This window comes from Oncorhynchus mykiss, chromosome 1 (assembly GCF_057628025.1).
Source record: "Oncorhynchus mykiss isolate SJ-2025 chromosome 1, ASM5762802v1, whole genome shotgun sequence".
Lineage (NCBI taxonomy): Eukaryota > Metazoa > Chordata > Actinopteri > Salmoniformes > Salmonidae > Oncorhynchus > Oncorhynchus mykiss.
In genome coordinates this window covers 80,698,092-80,712,897 of record NC_143022.1, presented here as the reverse complement: position 1 = coordinate 80,712,897, position 14,806 = coordinate 80,698,092, and the positions used below count along the sequence as shown (strand labels likewise).

The window sequence follows — 14,806 nt, the reverse complement described above, 5'->3', positions numbered from 1 at the left end:
GTACTTCTCCTGTCCTATTCGGTGTCCTGTGTGAATCTAAGTGTGCGTTCTCTAATTCTCTCCTTCTCTCTTTCTTTCTCTCTCTCGGAGGACCTGAGCCTTAGGACCATGCCCCAGGACTACCTGACATGATGACTCCTTGCTGTCCCCAGTCCACCTGGCCGTGCTGCTGCTCCAGTTTCAACTGTTCTGCCTTATTATTATTCAACCATGCTGGTCATTTATGAACATTTGAACATCTTGGCCATGTTCTGTTATAATCTCCACCCGGCACAGCCAGAAGAGGACTGGCCATCCCACATATGCTCTCTCTAATTCTCTCTTTCTTTCTCTCTCTCGGAGGACCTGAGCACTAGGACCATGCCCCAGGAATACCTGACATGATGACTCCTTGCTGTCCCCAGTCCACCTGACTGTGCTGCTGCTCCAGTTTCAACTGTTCTGCTTTATTATTATTATTCGACCATGCTGGTCATTTATGAACATTTGAACATCTTGGCCATGTTCTGTTATAATCTCCACCCGGCACAGCCAGAAGAGGACTGGCCACCCCACATAGCCTGGTTCCTCTCTAGGTTTCTTCCTAGGTTTTGGCCTTTCTAGGGAGTTTTTCCTAGCCACCGTGCTTCTACACCTGCATTGCTTGCTGTTTGGGGTTTTGGGCTGGGTTTCTGTACAGCACTTTGAGATATCAGCTGATGTACGAAGGGCTATATAAATACATTTGATTTGATTGTTACTCATTGTGTATTTATTAATTTGTCTATTTTTTCCCCCTCTCTGTATTTTTGGGAAGGGTCCATTATTAAGCAATGCACTGTTAGCCTACACCTGTTGTTTACGAAGCATGTGACAAAATAAGATTTGAGAATGGAGCAAAAACCAGCGTACACATGGCCATAAAGACTTTTATACAACCCTGCTCAGTATTAGCTATACATTGAGTAAATACATATCATATATACATTCATTTCTCTACCCTGGTCAGCTTACCTAGTCCTCAAATCCAACTGATCTGCTGCCTTGGGTCCAGACTTCATCTCTGTGATCAGGTCTGAAGTAGCTAGAGTGACCCACTTTCCGCCCTAATAGGGAGGGGTGCGTTTTACCTTCCTGGGGACAGGACTGTGACAGCTGACAACCCGCTGACCTAGAATCAGAGGACAACTCAACAAACGTCAGACACGAAACCAATGCTTCAACAAACAGCAGGCAAAGATGACAGACTCAGGATTAGTGGAGAAGATAAAACGTCTCACGTGTAGAATCATTACTAATGAATGAGGCTGACAAAATCTCATTGGCGACAAGGGATCCCTATGCATAATTGATATGTAACCATGTACTAACCTTTGAAACTGGAAATGTAGGATTATAATCAAAGGGAGACACTAAGCCATGGCCAAAAACACATGGGCCTGGGATGGAAAGTGTAGATCATGTATATCAACAGTAAAAAGATCTAGTTCACAAACTTGCCTGCTTTTGGGGATTATATGAGGTCTGTTTTCAGCTGTCTGGTACTGCAAGGGAGATGAAAAGGATGTCAGGTATTTCTACTGTTGACACCCAAGCTCAAAAGCTGATATTATCCCGTTCTGAAATGTTTTGTAAATTATCATGTTTCCCTTTTTTTTATTTTTTATAGATCAGTAGGGAGGGAGGAAGAAAACACATTTGAATAGGCTGTCTGTATATTCTGTTTATTGTGACAGCACCATTTCAAATTCCTGTATCGGCAAATGTATTTGGCAAATAAAGGTGATTCTGATTCTTCTCAATTCCCAAACGGAATCTGGGATGCCAATTAGGATCAACAGATCTCACAAGGGTTCAAATGTGTAACAATTATGATATCTTCTACTCTCTCCCTGACAGTCTTTCCATGGCCATTCATGACAAGTGTAAAACCAAAAATGTAATAACAGCTACCACAGAAAAGATATCTGCCATTGTAAACATATTGCCATCAGTAGTAAAGAAAAAGGCGTGATATTGTACAGTACCATGTAATCTGTGTAGTTCGGTGGACTGGGGGAGCTCTGATAGTACTCCAGTAGCCTCTCAGCCAGGGCGATGCGTTTGAGCAGGTTCTCAATGAAACATTGGATCCGAACTTTACCACATATCTCATGCTGGGTGGCAGCCTCAAGGAAATTCTGAATGGTGATGACTTCTCTAAATAAAAAAAAACAGATACTAATTGAAAATATGAAGGGAGCAATGAGGAGAGTAGCGAGTAACATACTAACGAATGTTGCTACTGCAATGATTACAGTCTTACTCCACTTGAAACAGCATCAATATAAGGAGTTGCCAGATTAGTGTATTGGTAACTGTTGTCCGCCATTTGACCTCATGGTTAAGATTGTGACTAAAAATACAGTAAGGAAAGGTTTAGGTTAAGATTGAGTTACTGGCTCAGACACTCACTGTTCTCGCCTCTCCAGCTCGTACTTTGACTCCTTCAGCTGCTCCTTCAGCGTGGCAATCACCATCATGGCCACGTCCGCCTGCCGGCTCAGCGCCCGCTCCTTCTCCTGTACCTCCTGCCTCTCCTGCGCCAGGTGCTGGGAGAGGGCACACTCACACAGCAGCTCTGTGTCCGTCTTGGCAAGCTCCGTGGTGACCCTGTGCAGCCTCCTCTGCATGGTGCTGTCCACCACCCGTAGGACCTCGGCCAGCCTGCGCCGGAGCGTCATCTCCTCGGTACAGACATTCCGCTCTGGAAACACTACCTCAAGCTTGCTGCCTGGGTCTGGAGGTTCGTCAAATGGAAAGGGGGAAGGGATATGATCTGTCCCAGGGATGGACTTGTGGATTTTGAGACCATCTTTACTGGCCTCTTCCTCTTCCTCCTCTTCATTCTCAGTCTTTATCTCCTCAGCTGCCTGCGTCCCCACAGGGTGCATACGACACCTCTCTATGCAGATAGTGACCTCTCGTGTGTCACTCAGGGAGCCTCCGTGCAGGGCTCTCTCTGGGTGGGAATGCACCCTGCGGGTCGGAAGGCTCAGCTCGTGCATGGTGTGGTAGTAACTGTGGCTGTATTCCAGGTGGGCTCTCAAGGAGGCCAGACTACGGAACCTCTTATGCTCCCCACACCGAGGGCACCTGAATGGGAGCTGGGGGTCAGCAGATGCCCCACGAGCCTGTCCATTCTCAGTGAAGAGAGAGGTCCTCCTGGCACATACCTTCTGCTGCATTTCACCTACGACCTGGAAGCCAAACACATAATGGCTGATATGACTTTGATATAAGTAATCCAAATACAGCAGACTTATGATAAGGCGAACACCTCATCCTTACAGCACTCAGCTATATTACTGCAAAGGATTAATACTCATATTATAGTAGGCTATGCTATCAAATCAATCCTACATTTGTTTGAATCAAAACCATTGACTATGTTTGTCCCTATAAAAATGCTATTCAATCAATGTCACCTAACAGACAAATACCTTCGTAAAATAAAAAGGCCTGCAGATCCCCATCAACAACCAGCCAACAATAGATGACAGTGACAGTAATATGGGTTGCTGTTACCTGGTCTGAGCATTTCATGTTATTCTGTATGTAAATCCGAGACACTACATTTAGTATATGTTCCGATTTGTATGTATTAATTTGTGGATGTCCATCACCAATTTCGTATATGTTACAAATTACAATTCGTATTATGTTACGAATTTGCAAAACGTATGGTATGTAACAAATTCTAGCTAGGTGACTAGTTGGCTAACGTTAGCTAGCTGGCTAACTTTACCTAGTCTAGGAGTTCGAAATCGTGGTTAAGTTTAGGAGTTAGGTTAAAAGGTTAAGGGAAGGGTTACGGTTAGGAGAAGGGTTAGCTAACACGCTAAGTAATTGCAAAGTAGATAAAAAGTAATAAGTAGTTGAAAAGTTTAAATGTTAAAGTTGTCCTTGATGAGAGTTGAACTCGCAACCATTGGGTTGCTAGACGTAGCTAAATATACACCCACAAATCCACCCTACTTTTGTTTTTGTCTTACTCACCGGGAACATGCCCGATGTTCTCCGCTGGTGCCAATAAAATAATTGAACAAACAGTAGCCTAAGTTAAGAATTTTGCTGAATAGAAAGAGTGTCAGAATCAGTCTCAATGTCAACAGTGAAGAGGCGACTCCGGGATGCTGGCCTTCTAGGCAGAGTTGCAAAGAAAAAGCCATATCTCAGACTGGCCAATAAAAATAAAAGATTAAGGTGGGCAAAAGAACACAGACACTGGACAGAGGAACTCTGCCTAGAAGGCCAGCATCCCGGAGTCGCCTCTTCACTGTTGACGTTGAAGACTGGTGTTTTGCGGGTACTATTTAATGAAGCTGCCAGTTGAGGACTTCTCAAACTAGACACACTAATGTACTTGTCCTCTTGCTCAGTTGTCCACCGGGGCCCTCCCACTCTTTCTATTCAGCTTAGAGACAGTTTGCACTGTTCTATGAAGGGAGTAGTACACAGCGTTGTACAAGATCTTCAGTTTCTTGGCAATGTCTCACATGGAATAGCCTTCATTACTCAGAACAAGAGTAGACTGACGAGTTTGAGAAGAAAGCACGTTGTTTCTGGCCATTTTGAGCCTGTAATCAAACCCACAAATGCTGATGCTCCATATTCTCAACTAGTCTAGAGAAGGCCAGTTTTATTGCTTCTTTAATCAGAATAACAGTTAACTGTGCTAACATAACTGCAAAAGGGTTTTCTAATGATCAATTAGTCTCTTAAAAATGATAAACTTGGATTAGCTAACACAATATGCCATTGGAACACAGGAGTGATGGTTGCTGATAATGGGCAACTGTACGCCTATGTAGATATTCCATAAAACATTTTTAAAAATCTGCTGTTTCCAGCTACAGTCAATACGGAACATTAAGAACTTTGAACGTTTCTTCAAGTGCAGTCTCATCAAGCGCTATGACAAAACTGGCTCTCATGAGGATAAGTGCCGAGGATAAGTTCATTAGAGTTAGCGGCATCAGAAATTGCAGCCCAAATAAATACTTCAGAGTTCAAATAACAGACACATCAACTGTTCAAAGACTGTGTGAATCAGGCCTTCATGGTCAAATTGTTGCAAAGAAACCACTACTAAAGGACACCAATAAGAAGAGACTTTCCTGGCCCAAGAAACACGAGCAACCCGGTGGAAATCTGTCCTTTGGTTTCTTATTTTAGATTTTGGGTTCCAAATGTGAGACGCAGACTTCATGGTTCCCACCATGAAGCTCGGAGGAGGGGCTGTGATGGTACTTTTCTGGTGTGATTTGATTGGAATTCAAGGCACAGCATGTCTACCACAGCATCTGGTTTGCTATAATTATTTCAACTTTTTTACCCCCTTTTTCTCCCTAATTTTGTGGTATCCAATTACTGGGAGAGGTGAAAGTCGAGAGCCATGCGTCCTCTGAAACACAACCCAACCAAGCCGCACTGCTTCTTAACACAGCGCGCCTCATGGGCCTCCCAGTCGCGGCCGGCTGCTTAAGAGCCTGGGCTCGAACCAAGAGTCTCTGGTGGCACAGCCAGCACTGCGATGCAGTGCCTTAGACCACTGCGCCACTCGGGAGGCCCCTATCATTTGTTTTTCAACAGGACAATGACCCAAAACACAACTCCAGGCTGTGTAAGGGATATTTGACCAAGGAGAGTGAAGTGCTGATGAAGTGCTGCATCAGATGACCTAGCCTCCACAATCACCCAACCTCAACCCAATGGAGATGGTTTGTGATGAGTTGGAGCGCAGTGTGAACTCACTCCTTCAAGACTGTTGGAAAAACATTCCAGATGAAGCTGGCTGTGTGCAAAGCTGTCAAGGCAAAAGGGTGGCAACTTTGAAGAATCTCAAATATAAATTATATTTTGATTTGTTTAACCCTTTTTTGGTTACTGCATTATTTCATGTATTTCATAGTTTTGACATCCTCACTATTATTCTACAATGTAGAAAATAGTCAAAAATAAAGAAATAACCTTGAATGAGTAGGTGTGTCCAACATTTTGACTGGTACTGTATGTGTATTTTAATGACATTCTGCGATTGTCATTAGGCCTACACTTGTAGCCTGAATTGGTGCATCCACTGTTGTCCATGGGCACCTCGGTCTCGGCCGCTTATCTCCGCTTTGTAAGGCGTGCCCCCACTATTAATTTGCAGGGATATGTACCAGACCACCTTACTTTCACCCCTGGTCTTATGTTAATATACCAAACGTATCATACTAATTTGAATTACCTGGATGTACGTTTACTATGTTACGTCTAGTTTATGAGATCAGGCTGGGTTGACAGCAGACTCAAGCACATGCAATTCAAGTATTTAGCTAAGCAATGATACATAACGGCATTCAATATTAACTGTGTACAACAGATTATGTCGTACATGTAACGGGTAATGTTTTATGTAGGCTAGTTATTAGCTAACGCTGCTAGCATCTCTTCCTACCCCATACATGGCTCACCAGGACTAGCTAGCTAGCCAGGCGGCTGCTATCGATACATAGCGCCATATGGTGTTTAATAAATGTACAACATTATCTATTTCAAGCTGTGTATACATGTAATCTCGAGTGCATATAGTTTACCTGTATTTGAATAACAGTGTCATGCCAAAAAAAAATAAGAAAAAAAGCTAGAATTCCCCCTCCACACAAATGTCCTGCGAACGCTTTGGAAATTGTTAGTCAGTGAGAGTAGTGAGCACAGCCTCCCCAACCTCCTAGATAGATCCTAGGTAGACGCGTCTGGGAAGCTGCGGAGGGAAAGAATACTAGCTAGTGACGATCAGCAACAAATTATCAATGGAATGTTGCTAGTAAATGTCGCGTTTAATGGCTACTGAAACAGAACAGCAGCGTTGCACATGATGGCATATATGACGGCGCAAAATACGTTTTTGTTGAATGGAATAAATAGTCATGTAACTGTACAAATTGCCAACTAAGTTAATAAATAACAAATGGTAAATTATTAACTGTCAGGCCATTGAATTTTTATTGTTGCTTTCATCCCATAATGTGCAGCTCAGACAATTCGGCGTGACCACTCTCTGAGACAGACGGGGTATACAATCAGACCATATCTTGGTAAAATGCATGAATCAATGTAATGTTTAACGTATTACTTGCAGATAAAAACACATACAGATAATTTCAAACACACACCACTGCTGTGGTTATCAGACATCCTCGAATCGAATTTGAAATTCGAATTTGAAAATGGTAGAATCCAGTTTTGTTTGGCAGCGGAACGCGTCATCACTGAATTGATAGGAAAAGCACTGGGGGCTTGTCTGGACGAATGGCGAATATGGACTATCAGCGGGACGTTCAAAATTTCAGGAGAAATGCAAGTGCTCGGTCCTCGTGTTCCTCTCTTGCAATGGAGATAAAAAGAAAGAAGATAAGTGAGAGCACTGTATTCTTGCAATCAGAGGTAATGTGCCAGTTTGTTTGTTGTCAACCGATTAGCTAACTACTAGGCTAGCAAACTGAAGTTTTTCGGTAACTGATGCCTGTCTAACGAACGCGTCAGCTAGCTAACAACTAACGTATCCAGCTGAGTTTACGATTTAACGCTATGTATAGCGTTACAGTAGTGTTATAATTTGCGCTCTAGCTAGCTAACGTAAATGCAGAAATATTAATGGTTTGCTAACTGTTCCAACGCTTTCTTTTATGATCACTGATTTTGTAAAACACTAGCCTCAATTCAATCTATGTGATACGTTACTACATCCACTCTGGCCCTGTCCAGAAACAACCCAGCGTCGCTGTAGCCAAGTTATGTAAACGTCATCTCCACGATATGTTGAGTTTTACTTGGCTACATAGCCTCTGTCTAGGCACTTATACTGACACTTATGGAGATGTATATTTCCTTCTGATAGTGGCTATTTCTGAATAGAATTTAGCTAGCAGCAGTGGTGTAAAGTACTTAAGTAAAAATACTACTACTTAAGTGTTTTTTGTTGTTGATATTTGTACTTTACTATTTTTATTTTTGAGTACTTTTATTTCACTACATTCCTAAAGAAAATAATGTACTTTTTACTCCATATATTTCCCTGACAGGCAAAAGTATTCATTACATTTTGAATGCTTAGCAGGACAGGGAAATTGTCCATTAGTAAATTAAAAAAGGGAATGGTGCTGTCTGGTTTGCTTAATATAAGGAATTTGAAATGATTTATACTTTTGATACTTAAGTACATTTATCAATTACATTTACTTTTGATACTTAAGTATATTTAAAACCAAATACTTTTAGACTTTTACTTGATTCATTTTCTATTAACGTATCTGTACTTTTACTCTATGTAATGTGATACTCCATTAGCGGTTACAGGATAGGTACTGTTTGGCATAGCACATAGACAAGAATATTCTATTTCAAATCTCCTCTCATTGATTCAGACAGAGACGGTACACTTTGTTGGATAACTTCACGGAACAAAAAAAATATTTATTTTATAACTGAGCATTTTCAAAATGTAAAACGAACCACCTGCAACTGGATACGGACATTTTAGAATATGCATGTATTGGCCGAATGGGAACGAATATGGCATCGTTGCCAAGATAAGGTTGGTCGAAAAATCTCTGCTATGCCAAATTGCACCTGTCATGTGACGGCTAATGGAGCGTCACATTAGCCAGTTACAATATGCTAGCTGCGTAGATTGGACCCGTTTCTCTCCTACATAACGATTTTTCAGTGGTCACAAAGAACACTTCTGCTTTACATGTTTATCGAAACGTTCATTTTTTTGGCTCTATTAACAAACTAATGTTCTTGCAGGCAAAATGCTTGAAAATGTCTACATCTGAATGACACTCATGAAATTAAAGAGGACATGAATTTGTTGTACATAAAACAGATTTCTAAGAAACTAACAGGTGACAAAATAGAGGAGAAAGAGATCCAGGCTAAATAATCAGAAAACTGTACTATTTGTAGCCTATACTTTCTTTAGCCTCTCACACCATCAGATGTCTGTGGTGTAAATAAATGATTTAGTTTTTTAATAAAAGTCATCCCTATGTTAATGGTTTATTTGTTGGCTTTCCTCTTGTGTTCTAGCAAAGACCACCCAACATGTCATGCACATCAAACCCTGTCAATCTTTTGTCTGCCCAACCATACATTTGTGTCATGTTTTGAGTTTCTTTATTTCAGAGGGATTAAATTCTGTTTCAAATGAGTGTTTTTGAACCATTTAACATTCTTCACATTTTGTCTTGGCTCTATTGACATGCCTTCCAGTATCCCTCGTTCACCAAGATCTGTGTCCTCACCCAGAACCCATCACTGTCTCCTGTCTGTGACATGTCACATCCTTTAGCTAGAGGAGATCACCAAACTCCTTAGTTACCTGTCTCCTGTGAATCCACACTATTGTAATTCACTCTTTATATTACTATGGTGTTATCCCCTCCTACAGGACTCTAACATGCAGGAGAAGATAGACTTTGAGATCCGCATGCGGGACGGGACCTACAAGCTCCTGGTGGCCAGCACCAATAGAGAGCAGATCCTGAATGCCTCCAAGAACCTCCTGACCTGCAACACTCGGATCAAGGCCTACATGACAGAAATGCACAAGGAGAACCATGATATGAGAGTCGCATCTCAGAGGTAAAGATAGGCCTCCTATTGTCTGGTTATGTGTGTTTGTTTGTGGAGTCATGCTCCGTAAGTGAAGTTGAATTTCTAATGTGTTTTGTGTGCCATAGACTATCAGATCGAGTTTCAGATGATCGTGTGGCCTGCAGAGGAAGAGTGGCCTTGTCTGGTAAGATCCTTCTCTTTATTTGTCAGAAGGGAACAATGACTGTCCTGTATCATTTTTGATATTCATGGAGATCATTAGATATTTGAGCCGAGCCACTTGTCTTAGCACCGTTGTTGGAAAGTATACTGGGATTCTTCCATTTACTGACAGGTTTGTCTTTGTCCTCCACTGTAGGGCTGCGCATACCGTTGATGTGGAAAGACTCTGACCACTTTAATAACAAAGGGAGTGAGTAGATTGTCATTTATTGTTTTCAGTGAAGGAAAAGGAAAGCAACATAGGAGAAACCGATTCCCTGGAAATTCACTGCATTTCATTTAGACTGAACCTAATAACTAAAGCAATTCTCATATACAAGACATGTCCTTGCCAATATTCAAAATATGTATTCTGAGTCTGGATGTAGTTATGGTTGTGAATCCTGGTTTTAGGCACGCGGCGGGTTGCCATCTTCTGCCTGATGAGAATTGGATCTGAAGTTTTTGACACTGAGATGGTGGTTGTGGACAGATCGATGACTGATGTTTGTTTTGAGGGTGTAACAGTTTTGTAAGTATTCACCACAAATACAAACTCGTATTGTTGAAATGGGATACCTTGGTTCTATGTCTGCAGGACCCTATCATCTTCTCTCCAGTTTCTTGTTAAAGATGCACTCCGGGATCCAAATTTGTAACATATTGGATTCGTAACATATCAAACGAATTACAAAGCTCGATGATATCATATCATACAAAATGGATGACGTAGTACACAAAAAACAGGGACCACTTTTGGCGTGTGAGCACCACTTTCAAAACTACTGGCTGAAATTATACAAAAGTTTGAGAATGCATCTTTAAGTGTTCTGAATCGGACATTTCCCTCCTGATTGACAGTAACGGTGTTGGGCCTGCCTTCGAGCTGAAAGTGGAGCTGTATAGCTGTGCCATAGAGGAGGAGACCATCCTGGTCAACACCCCAAAGAAACTGGCCAAGAAGTTACGCAGCTCTTTTGGCAGGGCATCTGGGAGGAAACTCTGCCCCCTGCTTGAAGCTGGAGACCCTGATGCTTTCCTGCAGTCCAACCCAATACCGCTGTACGTGAGATGTAGTTAAGACCCAGAATTTTCCCTGGTCAGGTCTCATGGTCAGGAACAACGTTGGGTGCTGATTATATGTAATGGGTAGGCCCCAGTTTTACTGCACTGTAGTCACCCCTTTTGGTTTGGCAGTTGTTGCCTTTTGCCTAGTAAGTCATCTGGTTAGTCTTGTATGTTAAATCACTTTGGGTCTCTGTCTGTCCTTCCTAGGGGGGCAAGGTACAGCCTGCTGGCGTACACCTCTCTGGGCTTGGCCTGGGCCGATGGGGCCTTCCAGTCCCATTCTCTCATAGTCCTCCAGGATGGTAAGAGCAACACTTCATTGGACATTCTTATATACCGCATTGCGTTAAAGATACATTTCATTGCATGTTTTTGGCTTCAGAAATGGTCACACTATGCCTTGTTTGAACTCTTTTCTCTTTAGCTGAGTCGTCCTCCTGGCTGCCCCTCTATGGGAACCTCTGCTGTCGTCTAGTTGCCCAGCCCGTCTGTATGACCCAGGACATGATGAATGGCTATCTGATTCAGCAGGTGAGCTAACTTATCAACTCTCTGACTGCTCCCTGACAAACTATAGAGTACCATATCTGGCCCTGCCAGTCAAGCCCTGATAAGTAGAGCTAAAACCTTCTTTAATCATATAACATACCATTCTATGGCGTAGAAAAGTAAACCAATGTCTTACCGTAGCTCACTACATAATACCCATAATAATTGTCTTCTATTCCAGCAAAGTGTGGAGGGGCTGTCCCGATACTGCAGCCTGTACTGTGTGCTCAAGGCTGGGAGGCTGTTCTGCTACTACACCCCTGAGGAGATTACTGCCAAGGTGGATCCCAGCCTCATCATACCCACCAACAAGGTAGACATTGCCATGGTAACCGACCAAAATCATTGTGATAGAACAGCACATAACTGTTAGTTTTCAGTTTTTCATCCCTGGGCTTTCCTGCTGTTTCTGTCCAGGACACTAGGATCCGTGTGGTGGATAAGGGCCCTCAGAAGAGGTCCAACAGTCTGACCATCACCAACCCAGTGGTGGGGGGGGCTCTGACCAACATCTTCACAACTGACAGCAGGGAGGAGCTGGAGGACTGGATGGAAGCATTCTGGCAGCACTTCTACGACCAGAGTGAGTGTTTGGAAGAGTTAGCAAAAACCTTAATCTCATGCTCTTTCTTTCACAGATTTAATCCAAATTGTATTTCTCCACCCAACTATCTGATCTGATTTATCTTCTCTCTCCCAGGTCAGTGGCAGCACTGCTGTAGTGAGCTGATGAAGATTGAGGTTACGTCACCAAAGAAACCCCCACTCTTCCTCACCAAACAGGCTGACTCTGTCTACAATGACCTGAGTAAGTCCAGTGCCCTAAACCTTTGACTACATATTGTCTTAGATTTTTCTGATATGCAGTTTTGGGTGAGAAAATACAACTTATTTATTTTTCAAATGAGCCCTGCAATACACACAAATTAAATATAAAATGCCATCAATCAAATAATAAAGAAATCAAATGAATACAATCCATCACATAATCAAATAATCAGTCAGATCATGTGAACTCTGAAGAGGTCACTAAGTTTCTGTAAAACTGCCTTACAGAAACCAGTGTTGGGACCTTCTTGCTGTCAGACACTATTTATATACTATATGATTAAATTATTAAATTTTCCATCTTGTTCTAAAGGTATAAATTCTCCTGGAAAGTTTGAGAGTATCACCGACATCATCCACAGCAAAATTGAGGAAACAGGGGGCCACTTCCTCATTGGTGAGGAGGAGGCAAGGGAGCCTCCTAAATGGTCTGCTCTGTTTGACGGGTCCATCCCCATGTTGGTGCAGAAGAGTGTTTTATCTCCGGGCAAAGAGAGTCCCTGTCCCAGCCCAACTCCCAGCTCTGTCTCCAATGACAACAAGAAAAGGCGTGCCCCGCCCCCACCTGCTGACAAGCAGCCTTTCAGCCTCCCACCAGCCAGACCCCCTCCTCCGTATCAGGAAAAGGAGAACGTTGGGGCGCGAACCAAGACGGGACGACCTTCGCTGGACGCCAAGTTCTCTGCCATCATCCAGCAGCTGCAGAGGAACCCTGGTGGCCTGTCCAGAAAGAACGCCCCCCTGGGCCAGATAGAGCCTCCCCAGCAGGACTTGGAGTACCCCCAGACTCCTGATGTCCCCCACAGGCCTGCCCCCGTCCCTGCTCCACGCAACAAACTGAGGAAGTCCTTTAGGGAGAAGATGAACCCTAAAGCCTGGTGACTGACTGAACCTCACCTGGGACTAAAGCCTGGTGACTGACTGAACCTCACCTGGGACTAAAGCCTGAAGCCAGGGTCACCAGTGGCCCAAATATGCCTTTTAACTTTTACTAATAGGACCTATTTGGGTGTTTTTAGGGACATTTCTTAATGACTAAGCAACCTTCCTTTAATGAAACTGTCTTATTCCAATGTGTGTCCAATAACTCACTGTAGGAATATTATCATGTATAGACTGCAAATACACTTCTGAATGTGGTACCTTTGGGATAAATAATGTTCTCTTGGTTCTTTTGGCATGGTGTGCCTAACCACTATGATAATAGACTATGATAATAGTCCTTAATGCATTGGCCTTTCTAACCGTAATATATCACTGAATCAATATATATTGAACACTTATCAGCGAATAGTGGATCTAATGTAAGCATTGCATGAAATAATCGAATAGGCCAGTAGAGCAGAAAATAATTTCAGTTTTGCACTGCACTCGATATAAGCAGTGGCCTGAAGATTGAAATGGAACAATTCACTTTCTAGCGGACCAAACTAATGCACAGTACACTGTGGCCTGAGCCAGTTATCACTTTGTTTTCTATTCTTTTTAAAAACTTTTTTTAATAAGTAGAGCAACAATGCGTTTTAAGGAGCTGTTTTGGAATTGTAGATGTATCATTATTGTTCCAAATAATTAGCCATTTATTTAGCCGTTAGCACTTGTTTAGTAGTTAGGCTAGCATTTGCTAAAATACACAGGATTTCAAAGCACCATGCCGTTTGTCATTTTTTAATAAATTTTTTAATGCGTATTCGTTAACAATATTTGGTGAAATATGTCTAAAGTTAATGGTTGTACTAGAGATTTCTGATTTGTTATTGTTAAATGCATATTGTTGATGGTCTGTGTAGCCCTAACGTATTCGATTATCTTGTTTCCCTCTCGTATACTGTAAAATATCTAACGGTCTTTGATGTTGTGGATTAAAATCCATTTCTACTACTTTGATTTGGTCCAACTAATGCTTAATGTGAGCTTTGACTTTAGCCTGCTGACGCTCTTGTGCCATTTCTAAATGTAAAAACTAGAGGTCGACCGATTATGATTTAACGCCGATGTCCGATTAAATCGGCAATCTTTTTATTTTATTTGTAATAATGACAATTACAACAATACTGAATGAACACGTAACTTAATACATCAATAAAAATAAATTTAGCATGTTCAATTTGGTTTAAATAATGCAAAAACAAAGTGTTGGCACATATCGCACTTTTACTTCTCCATGTAAAAAAGCTAACGTTTGAGTTCCTTGCTCAAAATATGAGAACATATTAAAGTTGGTGGTTCATTTTAACATGAGACTTTAATATTCCAAGGTAAGAGGTTTTAGGTTGTAGTTAATATAGTATTTATAGGACTATTTCTCTCTATACCATTTGTATTTCATATACCTTTGACTATTGGATGTTCTTATAGGCACTATAGTATTGCCAGTGTAACAGTATAGCTTCCGTCCCTCTCCTCGCCCCTACCTGGGCTCGAACCAGGAACACATTGACAACAGCCACACTCGAAGCAGCGTTACCCATCGCTCCACAAAAGCCACAGCTCTTGCAGAGCAAGGGGAACAACTACTCCAAGTCTCAGAGCG

General features: G+C 42.1%; 2 protein-coding genes across 3 annotated transcripts; one reads left to right on the top strand and one right to left on the bottom strand.

Moving 5' to 3' along the window:
- Positions 1-70: 70 nt before the first annotated feature.
- LOC110529921 (protein ZNF365) lies at positions 71-7,047 on the bottom strand. Of its 2 annotated transcripts, XM_036986023.2 has the most exons (5): positions 4,018-4,156; positions 2,434-3,218; positions 2,007-2,178; positions 1,480-1,523; positions 867-1,150 (listed from the first exon to the last, which is right to left on the bottom strand). In XM_036986023.2, the coding sequence occupies exons 1-5, from the start codon at positions 4,024-4,026 to the stop codon at positions 994-996; spliced, it is 1,167 nt and encodes a 388-aa protein (XP_036841918.2). In that variant the 5' UTR covers positions 4,027-4,156; the 3' UTR covers positions 867-993. The 2 variants fall into 2 exon arrangements, with proteins under 2 accessions (XP_090039740.1, XP_036841918.2); XM_090183614.1 differs by lacking the exon at positions 4,018-4,156 and adding an exon at positions 6,603-7,047 and having other exon boundaries at positions 71-1,523.
- rtkn2 (rhotekin 2) lies at positions 7,039-14,154 on the top strand. Its single transcript, XM_021612577.3, has 12 exons — positions 7,039-7,452; positions 9,461-9,654; positions 9,753-9,811; positions 9,986-10,039; positions 10,243-10,360; positions 10,690-10,890; positions 11,104-11,198; positions 11,321-11,427; positions 11,627-11,758; positions 11,863-12,028; positions 12,146-12,253; positions 12,587-14,154. The coding sequence occupies exons 1-12, from the start codon at positions 7,318-7,320 to the stop codon at positions 13,153-13,155; spliced, it is 1,938 nt and encodes a 645-aa protein (XP_021468252.2). The 5' UTR covers positions 7,039-7,317; the 3' UTR covers positions 13,156-14,154.
- The last annotated feature ends 652 nt before the right edge of the window (positions 14,155-14,806 follow it).